The sequence below is a fragment of the Carcharodon carcharias genome, chromosome 5 (assembly GCF_017639515.1).
Source record: "Carcharodon carcharias isolate sCarCar2 chromosome 5, sCarCar2.pri, whole genome shotgun sequence".
Classification (NCBI taxonomy): Eukaryota; Metazoa; Chordata; class Chondrichthyes; order Lamniformes; family Lamnidae; genus Carcharodon; species Carcharodon carcharias.
The window spans coordinates 105041203-105059178 of NC_054471.1; the positions used below are offsets into that span (position 1 = coordinate 105041203).

Below are 17976 nucleotides of genomic sequence, written 5' to 3' on the forward strand. Positions count from 1 at the left end.
CTGAGCTGGACACAGAATGAGAAGGGGAAGGTGGGTCTGAGTGGAGAGTGATACAAGGAAGTGATCAGAGATGACCTGATCTGTGATTGACATGCTGGGAGTTACGAGACCACACAAGATGCCAAGGTCAAGAGAATGGCTGTGAATATGGTTTGGGGAGTTTACGTGGAGGGAGAGATTAAGAGAGGATAAGAGGGCAGTGGAGGGAGAGCATAATGAGATGAGCTCAAGGTTGAAGTCATTGAGGATGAGAAGTCACTCAGTGCCGAGGCTGAGGAAGGAAAACAGTGGAGATACCTCAATGAGAAAACACTTGTGGTATTAATGTCAAGGGTGTGCTGTTACCTGATATTCAAATGTCTGATCCAAATTCTAAGTAATGCTATTTTGACTTTGACATTGATGTTTTTTAAGTTTCATTTGGCCTCACATTTAGCATAAGAAATGTTACCAGTAAGACACTGACTTTCAAATTCCCTTCAACTTGTAATGATCCTTGTAACTGTCTCACAATACAAAAGCTGATTGCTTAAATTCTGGGAGATGGCATTTCATTTTTGTGCAATGTCTGACAGTAAATGAGATCATGGGATAATTTTCAGATTCAGCCGGGAACAGCTGCAGTGGTTGATTGGCCACTTGCTGTATATCTTGCCTAGTTTTTGTTCATAATGACCTTGAATTTACCTCCCTTAAAACAAGGGCAGGCACTTACCTCCTCTGGTCATGCTGAATCCTGTTTTAACCTGCCCTCTTGTGTGGCTGAAAGGATGTCTGCAGGAAGGAAGTTGTTGCTCAGTGGTGGCACTGTCGCCACTGAATCAGAAGGTTGTGGGTTCCAGTCTCACTCCTGGATAAGTGTGGGAGATTGGAAAATAGGGGCTTTTGGGGAGTGGTAAAGACACAGGGCTCAGGGAGAGAAGAGCACTGATAGATGGAGGTTTGGGAGATCATGCTCAGGGTGGGAGTGTTAGAGGGAGACTACAGGTTTAGAGATAGATGGAGACTGGGAATTGGGGGCTTGAGGAGGGAGAGATGCTGGGAATGGGGTCTGGTATATGGTGAGAATGAGGCCCACTATTTCCTGCATAGTCAGGAGCAGCAGTGTGGTGAATGTTGTTGGTGCTGAGAGAGATGAATCAAGTGGCGTAAGTGCAAACTGGGGACCTTACTGTGGATAAGTAGGGATGGAGACAGAGGGTATTTCCCTGGAAGAAAAAAGTGGGAAAGGTAGATTCTTGAACTTAGGCCTAATTGACCATGGGGTGCTTCACCATGTGGCTTTGAGGCAAACCTGACCATTGTTTCGAGGAAATGGAATAAGTGCTTAAAGTGACGAATATAAAGAAATCTAAGGGTGGGGGTAAATGGGGTTAAAGGAGAGAACACCAGCACTGGGGGCAAAATCGCCTCCCTCTCTACAGTAATTTCTATAATTCTATGGAAACTGACTTTTATTGAGACGGAGCACAGGGGGTGATTTATAAATGTTAGTACTGAGCTGTGTTTCGAACAATGAGCCCTATGAGAACTGCCCCAAGCACAGTCCACTGTCCTATGTGCAACCTTTTTCTTCATTCATTCTTTGGATGTGAGCTTCCCTGGTGAGGCCAGCATTTATTGCCCATCCCTATTTGCCCTTGAGAAGGTGGTGGTATACTCCCTTCTTGAACTGCTGCAGTCCATGTGGTGTAGGTACATCAACAGTGCTGTTAGGAATGGAGTTCCAGGATTTTGACCCAGTGACATGTGAAGGAACAGAGATATATTTCTAAGTCAGGATGGTGAGTGGCTTGGAGGGGAACTTCCATGTGGTGGTGTTCCCATCTATTTGCTGCCCTTGTCCCTCTAGATGGTAGTGGTTGTGGGTTTGGAAGATGCTGTTTAAGGAGCCTTGGTGAGTTCCTGCAGTGCATCTTGTAGATGATACACACTGCTGCCACTGTGCATGGGTAGTGGAGGGAGTCAATGTTTGTGGATGCGGTGCCGATCATTAAGTGGGCTGCTTTGTCCTGGATGGTGTCAAACTTCTTGAGTGTTGTTGGAGCTGACTCATCCAGGTAAGTGGGGTGTATTTCATCACACTCTTCACTTACGCCTTGTAGATGGTGAACAAGCTTTGGGGAAGCAGGAGGTGAGTTACTCACCACAGGATTCTTAGTATCTGACCTGCCCTTGTATTTATATGGCTAGTCATGTTCAGTTTCTGGTCAATGGTAACCCCCAGAATGTGAATAGTGGGGGATTCAGCAATGGTAATGCCATTGAATGCCAAGGGGTGATGATAAGATACTCTCTTGTTGGAGTTGGTCATTGCCTGGCACATGTGTGGCATGAATGTTACTTGCCACTTGTCAGCAGGCCTGGCTGCATTTGGACATGGGCTGCTTTATTATCTGATGAGCCGTGAATGGTGGTGAACATTGTGCAATCATCAGTGAACATCCACCCTTCTGACCTTATGATGGAAGGAAGGTCATTGATGAAGCAACTGAAGATGGTTAGGCCTAGGACATTACCCTGAGGAACTCCTGCAGTGATGACCTGGAGCTGAGTTGATTGACCTCCAACAACCACAACCATCTTCCTTTGTGCTAGGTAGGACTCCAACCAGCAAAGAATTTTCCCCCTGATTCCCATTTACTCCAGTTTTGCTGCGGCTCCTTGATGCCACACTTGGTCAGTTACAGCCTTGATATCAAGGACAGTCACTCTCACCTCACCTCGGGAGTTCAGCTCTTTTGACCATGTTTGAACCAAGGCTGTAATGAGGTCAGGAGTTGAGTGACCCTGGCAGAACCCAAATTGGGCATCAGTGAACAGGTTATTGCTAAGCAGGTGCCGCTTGATAGCACTGTTGAAAGCCCCTTCACCTTACTGATGATCGATAGTAGACTGGTGGAGCTGTAATTGGCCAGATTGGATTTGTCCTGCTTTTGTGCAGAGGACATAGATGGGCAATTTTCCACATTGTCAGGTAGATGCGAATGTTGTAGCTGCACTAGAACAGTTTGGCTAGGGCCGCGACAAGTTCTGGAGCACAAGTCTTCATCACTATTGCCGGAATATTGTCAGCGCCCATAGCCTTTGCACTATCTAGTGCTTTCAGCTATTTCTTGATATTACATGGAGTGAATCAAATCTGTGATGCTGGGGACCTCTGGAGGAGATTGAGATGGATCATCAACTTGATTTGTTTTAGGTTGGTCAGTACCAGTTGGTTTTGATATGTAGAGTGCAAGTTTGGGAGAGTTCTGACTGAGGATCCCAGTTCAGTGTTGTCTACTTCAAAAAGAACCAGAAATCCAACCAGAGTCTGAGGAGGTACTGTCTATCAAAGACAGTATTAGCTGGGGAGACTGACTGCATGACGTGCAGAGCAGGAGGATTTGTGGTTGTGGTTTCATGGTGAAATATCAGGGAGTTTATTTTTATATTTCATTCTTGGCATGTGAGCATCACTGGCAAGACCAGCATTTGTTGCCCATCCTCGAATGCCGTTGAAAATGTGGTGGTGAACCACTGCAGTCCATGTGGTGTAGATACACCCACAGTACTTTGTGCTGTAGCAGTTTGATACAAGTGAATGGCTTGTTTAGCCCATTTCAGAGGACAGTTAAGAGCCAACCACATTGCTGTGGATCTGGAGTCACATGTAAGCCAGACCAGATAATGATGGCAGACTTCCTTCCCTGAAGGACATTATTAAACCAGATGGTTATTTTTATTACTCACCAATCCGATAGTTTAATGATCATTATTAACAAGGCTAGCATTTCATTCCTGATTTATTAATTAAGTTAAATTCCTCCAGCTGCCATGGTAGGATTTTGAACTCTTGTTACTGGAGCATTATTGTGGCCCTCTGGGTTGTAACATTCCCACTTTGTTATCCCCCTATGTTATAGAATTGCCACGACTTACAGGCAAGAATGTTGGCATTTTATAGCTATTACTCCCAGTTCCTTAAAGATTAAACATGTCAATGTTAGTTATGAGGGGAATCTGAGTGTTGCGATGGTTTATCAGTGCAAGTTCAACGAGTTACTATTAGTAACTGGTGGAATCAAAAGTTCCTCTCAACTCTGGTTCCTCCCTGCAAATCAGTCCCCCACCATCAAAAACAACTGATCCAGCATTTGGGGGAAAGCAGAAATTATGATGGGAATGATACTGAGTTTGGCAAGGTCATTATACGACTGTATCTGTTTGGGAGCCTATATAGTAAGAAAGACAACTGAAAACGAACATACAAATTAAGTGCAGGAATAGGCCATTTGGCCCCTCGAGCCTGTTCCAATATTCAATAAAATCACGGCTTACCTGAATATGGCCTCAACTCCACATTCCCAATGACCTTTGAACCCCTAGATGTAAAAGGCTTTGCCACCCATTGTAGGACGCAGTGACCTCCGGAGACATTCACTCCTGGCAGGTGGAGATCTGTGCAGGAGGGCAAACTTGTAAAATCTATCTTGGAATATTATCACTCCTAAAGAAAGAATTTGCAACTATATGGCACCATATCATGTTGCAAGATGTTCCAATGTGCTTCACAATCAATGAATTTGTCACAATTGTTATGGCAGCTAATTAATGCCTTGCAAACAGCAAAATTAAAGGAGTGGTCTTTAATGTATTTTTAATGGTCTCAATTGAAAGGCATCATGTTGGTTTGATTCAGTCGAACCCCCTGTTCTCTCATTAATGCCATGAGACCTTTTATATTCACCAAAACAAGTCTTAGTTTAACATGCTATCTGAAAGACATCATCTCCAACAATGCAGCACTCCTTCAGCATTACTCAATTATCAGCTTATTGATCATGTGCTTCAGTTGCTGTGAGAAGTCTGATGTCACAATCTCTTGTCCAGAGGCAGGAATGTTGCCTGAAACAAACTCTTAAAATATTGACTAAAAGTTGTTTAATAAATTGTGTTCTTCTTAAGTTCTCCGCTCTCCTCCTTTCTGTGTCATGGTATCAGGAGTGCATTCCAGAAGCTTTCCCATGTGGCTATTCCTTAAGTGTGAGCTAGGCTCTGGATGTTGTTGAGCTATGAATTATGGAGAGGGTCAAACCAAGCCAAACTTTGCCTTCATCTGATGTTCACACATGTGCAGCTTCCAGTGAGGTTCATTGGATAGCAAATAGGACCAGGATCGCTGAGTGATTTTATCACAACACCATTCCTAGCATATGCGCATTGGTGCTATTTGTAACACTCTAACTCCTGCCCCAACTAAGATAAGCCAGCTCGGTTTAGACTGGAAAGCAAACCAGGAAGCTTATGGTGAGTATGGCTCAGGTTTGGTCTCTATATTTAAGGAAGGATGTACTTTCATTGGAGGTGGTACAGCAAAGGTTCTTTAGATTGGTCTCTGGGATGAGAAGGCTGTCCTATGATGAGATGCTGAGTAAATTGGGCCTATACTCTCTGGAGTTTAGAAGAATGAAACATATAAGATTCAGAAGGGGCTTGACAGGGTATAGTCAGAGGTTTCCCCTGGCTGGGGAATCTAGAACATGGGGACACAGTCTCAGCATAACAGCTCAATCATTTACCACTCAGATGAGCAGAATTTTTTTCACTCAAAGGGTGGTGAACATTTGGGTTCTTTGAGGTGGTGGATGCTCCATCATTGAAGGCTGAGATGGACAGATATTTTGTCATTCAAAGAACCAAGTGATATGGGGGGATGGTAGAAGCAGAAGATCAGTCATGATTGTATTAAATGGCGGAGAAGACTCGAGGGGCCTTATGGTCCACTCCTGTTTCTTTTTCCTTCTGCCTGCAGCATGTAGCCCTTTCCTTTATACGTGACCTTGTCGAGAAGGGAGATCAGGCAGACTGGCAGATTTAATTTCTGCTACACACAATTGACACTGTAATGGCTTTGTGATGTGATGAACAAATAGCAAGAAAACGGCAGATGCTGGAAATCCGAAACAAAAATTTAAAAAATGTTGGAAACAATCAGTTGGGGTCGGGCATTATCCATAGAGAGAATGGTGAAGGACCATTCCGGGAATGTTAACTCCTCTGGAGCTGCATGACCTGCTGTGTATTTCCAGAATTTTCAGTTTTTGTTTGTGATGGAATGATCTGTTTTGGTATGTTTGGCATGTGCTGTGGAAATATGGCTCAATTGTTACTACTAAAGCCTCTTAAGGTAACTTTAAAACGTCTGGCAAAAGACAAATATGAAACAGCTGTCTAAATGTGGAGCTTACTGATAATTCCATTAATACCAAAAGGAACAATGGCAAAAACAATTTAGTTTTGAAGATGTAACTGCCTTGAGGTAGCCTTAGCTTAGCTGCATGAAACTGAGTCATAGCCGCACTAAATGTATTTTTCACTATTTTATTAAGCATTAACATGTAATTTTTTATCCATATCATACTCTTCCAGGTCAAAGATATTTGACATTTGAATTAATCTATTGAAAACTGAAAATAGGATTTTCCCCATATATGCCAGAGGCAGCTGGAAAGGTGAATTATTGCCAATAATCTACTGAAATTCCTATAACTGACCAACTGATGAGAGATAAGCACTCGAGAGCATCAGAGTGAAGTCTACTGTGACCCAAGCTGCAGAAATGTTTCAGAAGAACTTCAAGAGTTTCTCTTTATTTTGCAGCTGTCAGCAGAATGTTGAACGTCTAAAGTAGGGTTGTACAGACTTGTTAACATCTGTTCTGAATGACATGTAGTTGTGGTAATAACTGACTCCAGTGAAAACACGTTTTCATAACTGCATTGCCTCGCCATCTTAAAAGCTCATCAACTTTGCAGGAATCAGAATTCACATCTTGTTAAACTGGAAGAAATCTGACTATCAGAGCTTTTAACTCAGTCCCAAACTGAGCAGGGTCTTGGAAAGGCACAGGGCTGGCCTTTAGGCTCATGATGTTGGCTTTGGTGATGAGGGAAATTCACGGCTCATTAGATTGCAGAGCTCTGAGATTCTGAGGGATCTGGCTATCCTAGTGCATGAATCACAAAATGTTTGAATGCAGGTATAGCAGGTAATTAGGAAAATGTTATTGTTTATTGTGAGGGGAATTGATTACAAAAGTAGGGAGGCTATGCTCCAGTTGTACAGGGCATTGGTGAGACCACACTTGGAGTATTGCATACAGTACTCATCTCCCTATTTGTGGAAAGGTGTAACTGCATTAGAAGCAGTTCAGAAAAGGTTTACTAGACTAACACCAAGAATGGGCAGGTTGTCTTATGAGGAAAAGTGGGATGGTTAGACTTGTATCCACTGGAATTTAGAAGAGTAAGAGGTGACTTGATCGAAACTTTTAAGATCCTGAAGGGTCTTAACTGGGTGGATGTGGAGACAATGTTTTCTCTTGTGGGTGAACCTAGAACTAGAGGGTCACTGTTTAAAAATGAGGAGTTGCTCATTTAAGATAGAGATGAGGAGAATTTTTTTCTCTCAGAGGTTTGAGAGTCTTTGGAATTCTCTTCCTCAAATGACAATGGAAGCAGAGTCTTTGAATATTTTTAAGGCAGAGCTAGATAGTTTCCTGATTAACAAGGGGTGAAAGATTATTGGGGGTAGTTGGGAGGTTACAATCAGATCAGCCATGATCTTATTGAATGGCAGAGCAGGCTCAAGGGACCAAGTGGCGTACTCCTGCTCCATGTTCGTGTGTTTAATAACAATCAATTAAAGGGCACTAAACAGTGGAAAAATGAACTCCTGTCACTTAAAAAAAGCACTACATTTGTTTTTCAATTCATTTCATGCAACTTCCAGATAGACCACTCATAATTACAGCAATCACATCCAAAATCAGTAATCTGGCAGGCCTAGATAGATTCCAATGCCTGAAAACTTCCTACTTATTCCCTTCTGTTCTAGGCTTCTGGTCCCTTTCATTCTGCTAACAGATGGATACTTTGACAAATAAGAGGACAGGTTCAGTGCGACCGATCACACTGGAAGCTCCTGGCATTGTTGACACAAGGGTTGCAGCAACCTGAAGCATGGTCAGAATGTCCGACGGTCTCGAAGTGGGGAATCGGCTGTGTTAACTCAGAGCACAACAGAATGACAGAGTCACCTAGACAACATTATTCAGTATTTATGGTAGCTTGGGGTAGAGTGAACTGGCAGGACTAGTAAAGTTCAGCATGCTAACCCTTCACGCGGAGCCTTATGGAGAGCACTAAACCTTGAATTGCAGGCTTAGCTTGCAACATAATTTAACCCAAGAAATATGTTATTTCATCATCAGAAACACCCAAAACAACACAATAGAAGATTTATGCCGCACCTTATCTGTGAGGATGCTCAAAGGAAGTATCCAAGAAGTCAATTAGCTGGGAGAAAAATGAAATACTCAGTGATGGGTGTTGCTTTAATTATATAGCAGCCATGCAGAGAGGAGCTGCAAAGTTTTTAACTCAGGTTTTCAATAATTGCCGTTAAGAAGCCTGGCTACACCAGGGCCAGAATTTTCGGCTTGGTGAACGGGGGTAGGGCCTGCTCGCTGAAGCGCAAAATGACACACAGTGTCATTGGACATGTGTCCCAACGTCACTGCGCATCATTTAGATTTTCAGTTCAGCAGGTGCCCAGTCGAGTTGGCTGCACACCCGCTGAACTGTCAAAGGCCCATTAAGGCCATTTAAATATCAATTTAAATAATAGACTAAGCTGCCCATCTGATCTAAAGGTTGGCAGGCAGGCGAAGAGCCCAGGTGGACTTTCATTTATCATGGAACCTCATCCACGGGCGGGATGAGGTTTCATGAAGGGTTTATAAATTAAATAAAAATTTTCATTAATGTTCCTTGACATGTCCCAACTCATGTGACACTGTCACATGAGGGAACATGTCTTAAAATATTTTCTTTTCTTTATTTAAATTTTTAAACCTTAATCTAATCTCCCTGAAACACAGAGGTGCCTCAGGGAGATCTCTGTGTGCATGAAAGAGAGCAGGCCCTGACTCAGGAAACCCCCACCCCCGCCCGCACAGGAAGTGCGCAGCGATTCCAGGTGCACGTCATGCTGGGTGGGTCTTAATTGGCCAGCCCACATAAAATGGAGGTCCAGACCCGATTGAGGCGCCGATTGGGTTCATGCCAGCTCCTGCCCGCCCCCCAAACGGGGGGGATCATTCTCCCCCAGGTAGTTTATTTGAAGGAGAGAATAAAAAATGGGCAACCTGACACCAGATTCCATGCCAGTTAATATGCGGGACAACAAGCACAAAATGCAGGAGGCATTAGCTGCAAGGTAACATGTCAAAGAGGCTCTACCATGTCTCAGAGCACTTTAACTGGAAAGGTTTGTCAATATTGCCCTGGGTAATTCATGCAAGTAACATGGCAGACTAGTTTGTGGAAACAATGAGTAAGGAAATAATTGTCTTTATTTATCTATTTGTTTATGGGCGTCACTGGCTAGGCCAGCATTTTTTTCCCATCCCTAATTGCCCTTGAGAAAGTGGCGATGTGCTATCTTATTGGGCAGAATTTAGCCCTTGTTGGGTGGGCTTGGCAGGGGTGGGCGGGGGTGGTCGGGGGTAGTCGGGAAGTCGACTGCCACCCATGATTGGGACGGGCCCGCGATCACTAGAGAAAAAGTACTGGGCAAACTATTGGGATTAAAGGGTGACAAGTCCCCAGGACTTGATGGCCTACATCCCAGGGTCTTAAAGGAAGTGGCAGCAGAGTTAGTGGATGCATTGGCTATAATATTCCAAAATTCCCTGGATTCTGGAAATGTTCCAGTGGATTGGAAAAATGCTAATATAACACTCTTATTCAAAAAGGGAGGGAGGCAGAAGGTAGAAAACTATAGACCAGTTAGTTTAATGCCTGTCATTGGGAAATTGTTGGAATCCATTATTAAGGAAGTAGTAATGGGGCATTTGGAAAGTCAAAATGCAACCCATCAGAGTCAGCATGGTTTTATGAAGAGTAAATCATGTTTGACTAATCTGCTAGAGTTCTTTGAAGATGTGACAAACAAAGTGGATAATGGAGATCCTGTAGATGTAGCATATCTGGACTTCTAGGAGGCCTTTAATAAAGTGCCGCACAAAAGATTAATACACAAGATAAGATCACATGGAGTTAGGGATAATATATTTGCTTGGATAGAGGATTGGCTAACCAACAGAAAGCAGAGAGTCGGGATAAATGGGTCTTTTTCTGGATGACAAGATGTAACTAGTGGGGTGCCACAGGGTTCAGTCCTTGGGCCCCAACTATTTACAATCTATATTAATAACTTGGATTCAGGGATAGAAGATACTATAGTTAAATTTGCAGATGACACCAAAATAGGTAGGAATGAGTTGCAATGAAGAAATAAGAAATTTATAAAGGGATATGGACAGATTAGGTGAATGGGCCAAAATTTGGCAGATGGAGTTTAAGGTGGATAAGTGTGAGGTTATCCATTTTGGTCGGAAGAATAAAAAGGCAACTTATCAATTAAATGGAGAGAAACTTCAGAATGCTTCAGTGCAGAGGGATCTGGGTGTCCTCATGCATGAATTACTAAAAGCTAGTATGCAGGTATAACAGGTAATAAGGAAGGCAAATTGAATTTTGGCATTTATAGCTAAAGGAATAGAGTATAAAAATAGGGAAGTGTTGTTGCAACTGTACAGGGCATTGGTGAGACTGCACCTGGAGAACTGTGTGCAGTTTTGGTCCCCTTACTTGAGGAAGGATGTAATTGCATGGGAGGCGGTTCAGAGGAGGTTCACTGGATTGATTCCAGAGATGCAGGACTTGTCTTATGGAGAGAGATTGAACAGTTTAGGCCTATACTCGCTGGAGTTTAGAAGGATGAGAGGAGATCTAATTGAGGTATATAAGTTGCTAAAGGGGATAGACAAAGTAGACATGGAGCGGATGTGTTTCCCCTTGTGGGGCATTCTAGAACGAGAGGCCATAGTTTTAGGCTAAGGGGTGGTAGATTTAAATCAGAGATTGGGACGAATTGCTTTTCTCAAAGGGTCATGAATCTGTGGAATTCACTACCTCAGAGTGCAGTGGATACCGAGATGCTGAACAAATTTAAGGAGGAGATAGACAGATTTTTAATTAGTAATGGGTTGAAAGGTTATGTGGAGAGAGCGGGAAATTGGAGTTGAGGCTGAAGTGTGAACAACCATGATTGTATTGAATGGTAGGGCAGACTTGAGGGGCTGAATTGCCTACTCCTGCTCCTAGTTCTTATGTTCTAATGTTAAGGTTTTATTTCATGCTGGCAGGCCAATTAAGGCTCACCCAGTGTGAAACACTGAGCTGCCTCAGGGAGATAAGGAGTTTTCAAAAAATAAAATAAAGATGCGAGAAATGTTATAAAACTTGTCACTCTGTCACATGAATCTGTCACTTGAGTAGGGACATGTCATAGGTGAAATTTAAAACATGTTATTTTATTTTTATTTGATGTTGGAAATCACATACCGCCTGTGAATGAGGTTTCCAAAAAACTTCAAGAGCCACTTGGCCTTTTTGCCTGCCTGCAACCATATGATTGGATGGGCAGCAAAAAATTTAACTTAATTGATGCTTTAATGGCCTTAAGAGGCCTTTTAATTGTCAGTGGGTTCACTACCGATTCCTGTGCGTGCCTGCCGACTGAACTATTGCACGACTGTGCGTTGATGTTGGGACGCTCGCTCGGCATCCACGCGCGTCATTTCTCTCTCGAGCAGGTTGGGCGTGCACTTGTTCGTCGAGGTGAAAATTCTGCCCCTCGAATTGTTGCAGTCCATGTGGTGTAGGTACGCTGTTAGGGACAGAGTTCGAGCATTTTGACCCAGCGTCAGTGAAGAAACAGTGATATAGTTCTAAGGCAGGTTGGTGCATAACTTAAGAGGGAACTTGCAGGTGGTGGTGGTCCCACACATTTCCCGTGGGAATGAGAGTAGCAAGGAGGATGCAAAGAGGCTTCAAGGGGATTTAGACTGACTAAGATACTTTGACAAATAAGAGGACAGGTTCAGTGTAGCCAACCATAGTGGAAACTCCTGGTATTGCCAATACAGGGTTTCAGCAACTTGAAGATTGTTCAGAATGCCCGACAATCTGGAAAGAATATGGCAGAAGGAATATAATGTGGAAAAATGTGAGGTTATCCACTTTGGTAGGAAAAACAGAAATGCAGGTTAAATGGTGAGGGATTGGGAAGTGTTGATGTTGCAAGAGACCTGGTTGTTCTTGTTCATGAGCCACTGAAAAGTAACGCGCAGGTGCCGCCAGCAAGTAGGAAAGCAGATGGTATATAGGCCTTTATTACAAGTGGACTTAAGGACAGGAAAAGGGAAATCTTGCTGCAGCTGTGTAGAGCTTTGGTGAGACCACGCCTGGAGTTTATGTTTAGCTTTGGTCTCTTTATCTATTGAAGGATATACTGGCCATAGAGGGAGTGCAGTGAAGGTTCACCAGACTAACCCCAGGGATTGCAGAATTGTCCTATGAGGAAAGAGTGAGGAGACTGGGCTTGTATTCTCTACAGTTTAGAAGAATGTGAGGTGGCCTCATTGGAGTGTACAAAATTCTTACGCGGCTCGACAGGATGGATGCAGGAAGGATGTTTCCCCTGACTGGGGGCTCTAGAATTATGGACACAGTCTCAGAATAAGGAGTAGGCCATTTAGGACTGAGATGAGGGGTAATTTCTTCAGTCAGAGAGTGGTAAATCTTTGGAATTCTCTACCCCAGAGGGGTTTGGAGACTTAGTCACTGAGTATGTTCAAAGCAGAGCTCAACAGATTCCTAGACACCAATGGCATTAAGGATATAGGAAAGCGTGGGAAATTGGCATTGAAATAGAAGATCATCCATGATCTGGTTAAAGGGCAGAGCAGGTTTGAGGGATCAAATGGCCTACTCCTGCTCCCATGTTCCTATTGGCTGCCCTTATCCTAGGTGGTAGAGATTTGGAAGAGGCTGTTGAATGTGCCTTGGTGATTTGCTGCAGTGCATCTTGCAGATGGTGCACACTGCTGCTACTGTGTGTCAGTGATGGAGGGAATGAATGTTTAAGGTGCTGGATGGGGTGCCAACTAAATGAGCTGCTTTGTGCTGGATGGTGCCGAGTGTTGTGGGAGCTGCACTCATCCAGGCAAATGGAGAATATGCCATCACACTCCTGACTTGTGCCTTGTAGATGGTGGACAAGCTTTGGGGAGTCAGGAGGTGAGTTACTCTATGTAGAATTCCCAGTCTCTGACCTGCTTTTGTAGCCACAACATTTATATGGCTAGTCCAGTTCAGTTTATGGTCAATGGTAACCCCCAGGATATTGATAGTGGGGGATTCAGTGATGGTAATACCATTGAATGTCAAGGGGCAATGGTTAGATTCTCGCTTGTTGGAGATGCTCATTGTCTGACACTTGTGCAATCATCAGTGAACATCCCCACTTCTGACCTTATGATGGAAGGAATGTCATTGATGAAGCTGCTGAAGATGGTTGGGCCTAGGACACTACGCTGAGGAGCTCCTGCAGTGATGCCCTGGAGCTGAAATGACTGACCTTCAACAACCACAACCATCTTCCTTTGTGCTAGGTAGGACTCTAGCTTTCCAGGAGGAAGTCATGATGGAAGCAACTTCCATCAATCTCAACAGTTCAGGAAAGACACAGTACCAAATTTTTAGGGCAATTAGGGATGGGCAATAAATGCCAGCCTAGCTAGTGATGTCCATGTCCTGAGGACAAATTAATATAAAAATGCAAAGCCATCTAAAGAGCCATCGAGTCATTTATGGCACAGGAGGTGGCCATTCAGCCGATGAATTCCATGCCACACCTCTGCAGAACAATCTGGTAACTCCCTCACTCTAACCCCATAGCCCTGCAATTTTATTTCTTTTAAGCATTCATTAAATTACCAATTGAAAACATTGTTTCCACTTGCACCACACTTGCGGGCAATGAGTTCAAGGTCATTGTCACTTGCTGTATTAAAAAAATTCTTCCTCACATTCTCCCTGCATCTCTTGACCAAAAGCTTAAACCTGCATTCCATAAATATCTAAGATAAAAGCAAAATACTGCAGATGCTGGAAATCTGAAACAAAAACAAAAATTGCTAGAAAAACTCAGCAGGCCTGACAGCATCTGTGGAGAGACAGACAGTTAACATTTCGAGTCCGTATGACTCTTCATCAAAACTGTCAGATGCTGTCAGACCTGCTGAGTTTTTCCAGCAATTTTTGCTCTTGTCCCATAAATATCTGCCTTAGAATGAGTCTCATATACCTTACTGGGATTCCTCGGTTTGATATTGTTACAATTATGATATTCATCAATTAAATATATGAGAAGATGATGTGGACTGGTCAATCTATTTTATGATGTTAATCCATACAAGTTTAAAGAATGTGTATCAGTTAAAACCCTGCATTTGTGATGTTCTTAACGTCAGATTGAGAGGAATTGGGTTTTCCATATCTTCTTCAAAGATTAATGTCCAGGAATGATGTACGGAGCAGGGTAGATGGAAACGTTTAAAAGGATAAGCTTTTGTTGTTTCCAGGCTATTTCTGTCCTGAGTTTCTTCACCTTTGTTTCTTTTCCCTCTCATTGCACGTAGTACTCATCGATCTTGGTGTTAAAGAGTTGACTTATTTTCTTTTCTACAGGATCATTGCAGCCATCAATGTGAGGTGCTGTGAAAATGAAGAGTTCTCCAGAGGGATGGCAGATGGATTATACATACAAGAGCAGCTCTGTGCCCATCTGCCATTCCCCATAATCAAGACCAGCTGAGTACTCTTGTTTTATTCTTCTGCTTGTGTGTAAATATTGAGTTTATCAGTAAGTCTGGAGATTTCTAACCTGAACTTTATAGTCTGACAATGTGAAATTTACTGCCTTCCACAGTGCACACAGAAGAGTCCAGTGAACAGCTCATGTAGTGTCTGGTGAATCAACCATGATAAAAGTGTCATTGTTAGTCTGTGGCAGACTGTGTCACTGTTGATCTATGTCACACAGAGCCATTGTTGGTCTGTGACAGGCTGTGTTGTTGTTGGTTTGCAACATGTGGTGTCATTGATGGTCTCATCCTGGCAACTGCCTTTTTTTGCCAATACAATATGAGATGTAGCCACAATTATAACAGGCAGAACATTGCATAAGAGTACAGGACAATGCCATCCTATAAAGCGGGTAGGATGCCAGTATCTAAAGAAATGCCAACACCTTGAAAGGAGAAGAGTAGAAAACTTACATTACTATAGGTGATAACTGCAGCGAAATAATTTATGCATTTAGGTAAATGGGCTAACACCTCTCTTAACATGGTGAATGAGCATGCTAATTGTTTGCTATTAGCGTCATATTAACTTTTAGCCTCAGATCAATTATTACGCCAAAGCTTATCCCCAATTGAGCTTCTGAAAGTATACCTTCTTCATTTACTAAATGTAACTTTAGCACCAATATGTTTTATATTTCTCAATATTGACTATTTGAACACCATGGCTAAGTTTACTCATTCCAGTGCTGTTTGGTGAAGAGATAATTTGCTAATAACCCTCTTGAAAGTTGGGCCTGAGAGTGCAGATAGCAGAAAAAGAAGGCAAGAGAAAGATGTCAAAGTTAGAAAGCAAAGTAAGATATTAGAATAGGTGGAATAAATTATTTTCACCAACAAAATGACAAAAGGAGATAGTGAAGAAAAAACACTATTTCTGGGTGCTATGCAAAATTATGTTTTATGTGTTTAATAAGGTTAGAACCCAGCTTTGGACAACTGTTGTGAGGAAGGACTGGAACACGGCCGTCCCTGACCACAGGCAACCTGGCCTATTACCGGCCCCCAGCGTCCTGGCCCATTACCAACCTCCGGCGACCTGGCCCATTACCGGCAACACGGCCCGTCACCAACCCCCGGCGACCTGGCCCATTACCAACTCCCGGCGACCTGGCCCATCACCAGCCACCGGCAACAAGGCCCGTCACTGGCCCCCGGTGACAAGGCCCATCACCGACCCCCGGCGACCTGGCTCGTCACCGGCCCCCGACGACCTGGCCCATTACCAGCGACTTGGCCCATTACCAGCCCCCGACGACCTGGTCCATTACCGGCCCCCGGTGTCCTGGCCCATTTCCGGCCCTCGGCAACAGGGCCCTTCATTGACCCCTGGCGACCTGGCCCATTACCAGCCCCCAGCGACCTGGCCCATTACCGGCCCTCGGCGACAAGGCCCGTCACCGGCCCCCGGTGACAAAGCCCATCACCGACCCCCGGCGACCTGGCTCGTCACCGGCCCCCGCTGACCTGGCCCATTACCGGCCCTCGGCAACCTGGCCCATTACTAGTGACTTGGCCCATTACCAACCCCCGACGACCTGGTCCATTACCGGCCCCTGGTGTCCTGGCCCATTACCGGCCCTCGGCAACAGGGCCCTTCATTGACCTCTGGCAACCTGGCCCATTACCAGCCCCCAGCAACCTGGCCCATTACCGGCCCTCGGCGACAAGGCCCATCACTGGCCTCCGGTGACAAGGCCCATCACCGACCCCCGGCGACCTGGCTCGTCACCGGCCCCCGGCGACCTGGCCCATTACCGGCCCTCGGCGACCTGGCCCATTACCGACCCCCGGCGACCTGGCCCATTACCAGCGACCCACATGTGTGACTCAGAATTCTGGACTCAGATCCAATGGGATACCCGTATTAAGGGATACGGAAGTCCTTACAAACTTCCTGCTACATAGGACAATATGGCCCCAGAAAGTGTGCTGACTGCCAGACTTTTAATCAGCCTCTGGAGTCTTCTCAATGGATCCCCATTGGGATGAATGAAGATTACAAAATATCAAAACAACAGCAATAACATTAATCATGCTGCAGGAACATTTTGTTATGGTAATATTTGTGAGGTCCTTTTTTTTTCCCAGTGCATGAGTTGAAAATCAAATTAAACTCATCGGATGATGGGGGGTGGGGGGGCAGGAGTAACCCCAAACTTGTCAGCAACTTGAGCATCAAATACAATTTTGGGATTCATCAATTGCTGAGCTTCTATAGGTCCCATTAAACTGTATCTCTTTCATCTGAACCTTCAGCTTTCCATACATTTTAATTACTGTAGATATAGATGCACAGTTAACAGCATCATTGACATCGTTTCCAAAAACCAGCAGATTTTCTACAGTGTTGCTGATGGGTGTGCTGGATAGCCTAGTTTACCAAAGAGTGATAGTGAACTGCTAAAATAGAGAGGTGTTTAATCTGTCCTGTCCCTTTAAAACCAATGCTCAAGTTTATTCTGTGGGGAGGTGATCTTAATAGGGAAGTCCTTTTAATTGTAGCTGTTTGAAAATACCTCAGGTCACTCAGTGGTTAATTAGTAACAACTTATACCCTTCTGGCAGTGGGCCAGCATTCTCAAGTATTAAGCTTTCCTTCTCCTAATAAAAGTTCAGCATTCCAAAGGCTGTTTAGATTTTATATATCCTTGTAGCTCTCCTGTGATATTGCTCACAGCAAATTGTAGTTTACCAGTACAGGAGGGTTATCACGTGTAACAGAATGTATCATGGTCACATATGTTTGACGTTGTTTGTCCAAAATGAAGAAATGGATTTGAAACTGTTGAGATTATATGTAGAAATTATATGCAAATTGAAATGAAATGATTAAGTTATGTATTTTCTTGGAAATGAACAGAATGTGAGTTAGTAATGCTAATTAAAAGTACATTTTAGAATATGTTGTCATTTTTGTAAAGCATGCATTTTTATGTCTGCAAATGCCTTTCAGCTGAGATAGTAAACTTGAAGACTTGTCTGCACTATTTTGAAGAAGAGCTTGATTAGTCTGTTGAGACAAGGCGCAACTGCTAACCAACAATTATTTTATTTTGCATAAAATATTTGAATGAACAGTCTATGGTTCTCTCAATTTTCCTACGTTCCTTTGTTATGACAAACAATAACAGCTGCCACTTTCTCTCTCTCCC

The 17976-nt window shown here is 43.7% G+C and overlaps 1 protein-coding gene across 1 annotated transcript; it reads left to right on the forward strand.

The window, feature by feature from the left end:
- Positions 1 to 9184: 9184 nt before the first annotated feature.
- Positions 9185 to 16729, forward strand: LOC121277731 (basic proline-rich protein-like). Its single transcript, XM_041187367.1, has 4 exons — positions 9185 to 9264; positions 14646 to 14664; positions 15739 to 16265; positions 16453 to 16729. Exons 1-4 carry the CDS (start codon positions 9185 to 9187, stop codon positions 16727 to 16729), a joined length of 903 nt encoding a protein of 300 aa, XP_041043301.1.
- Positions 16730 to 17976: the final 1247 nt, after the last annotated feature.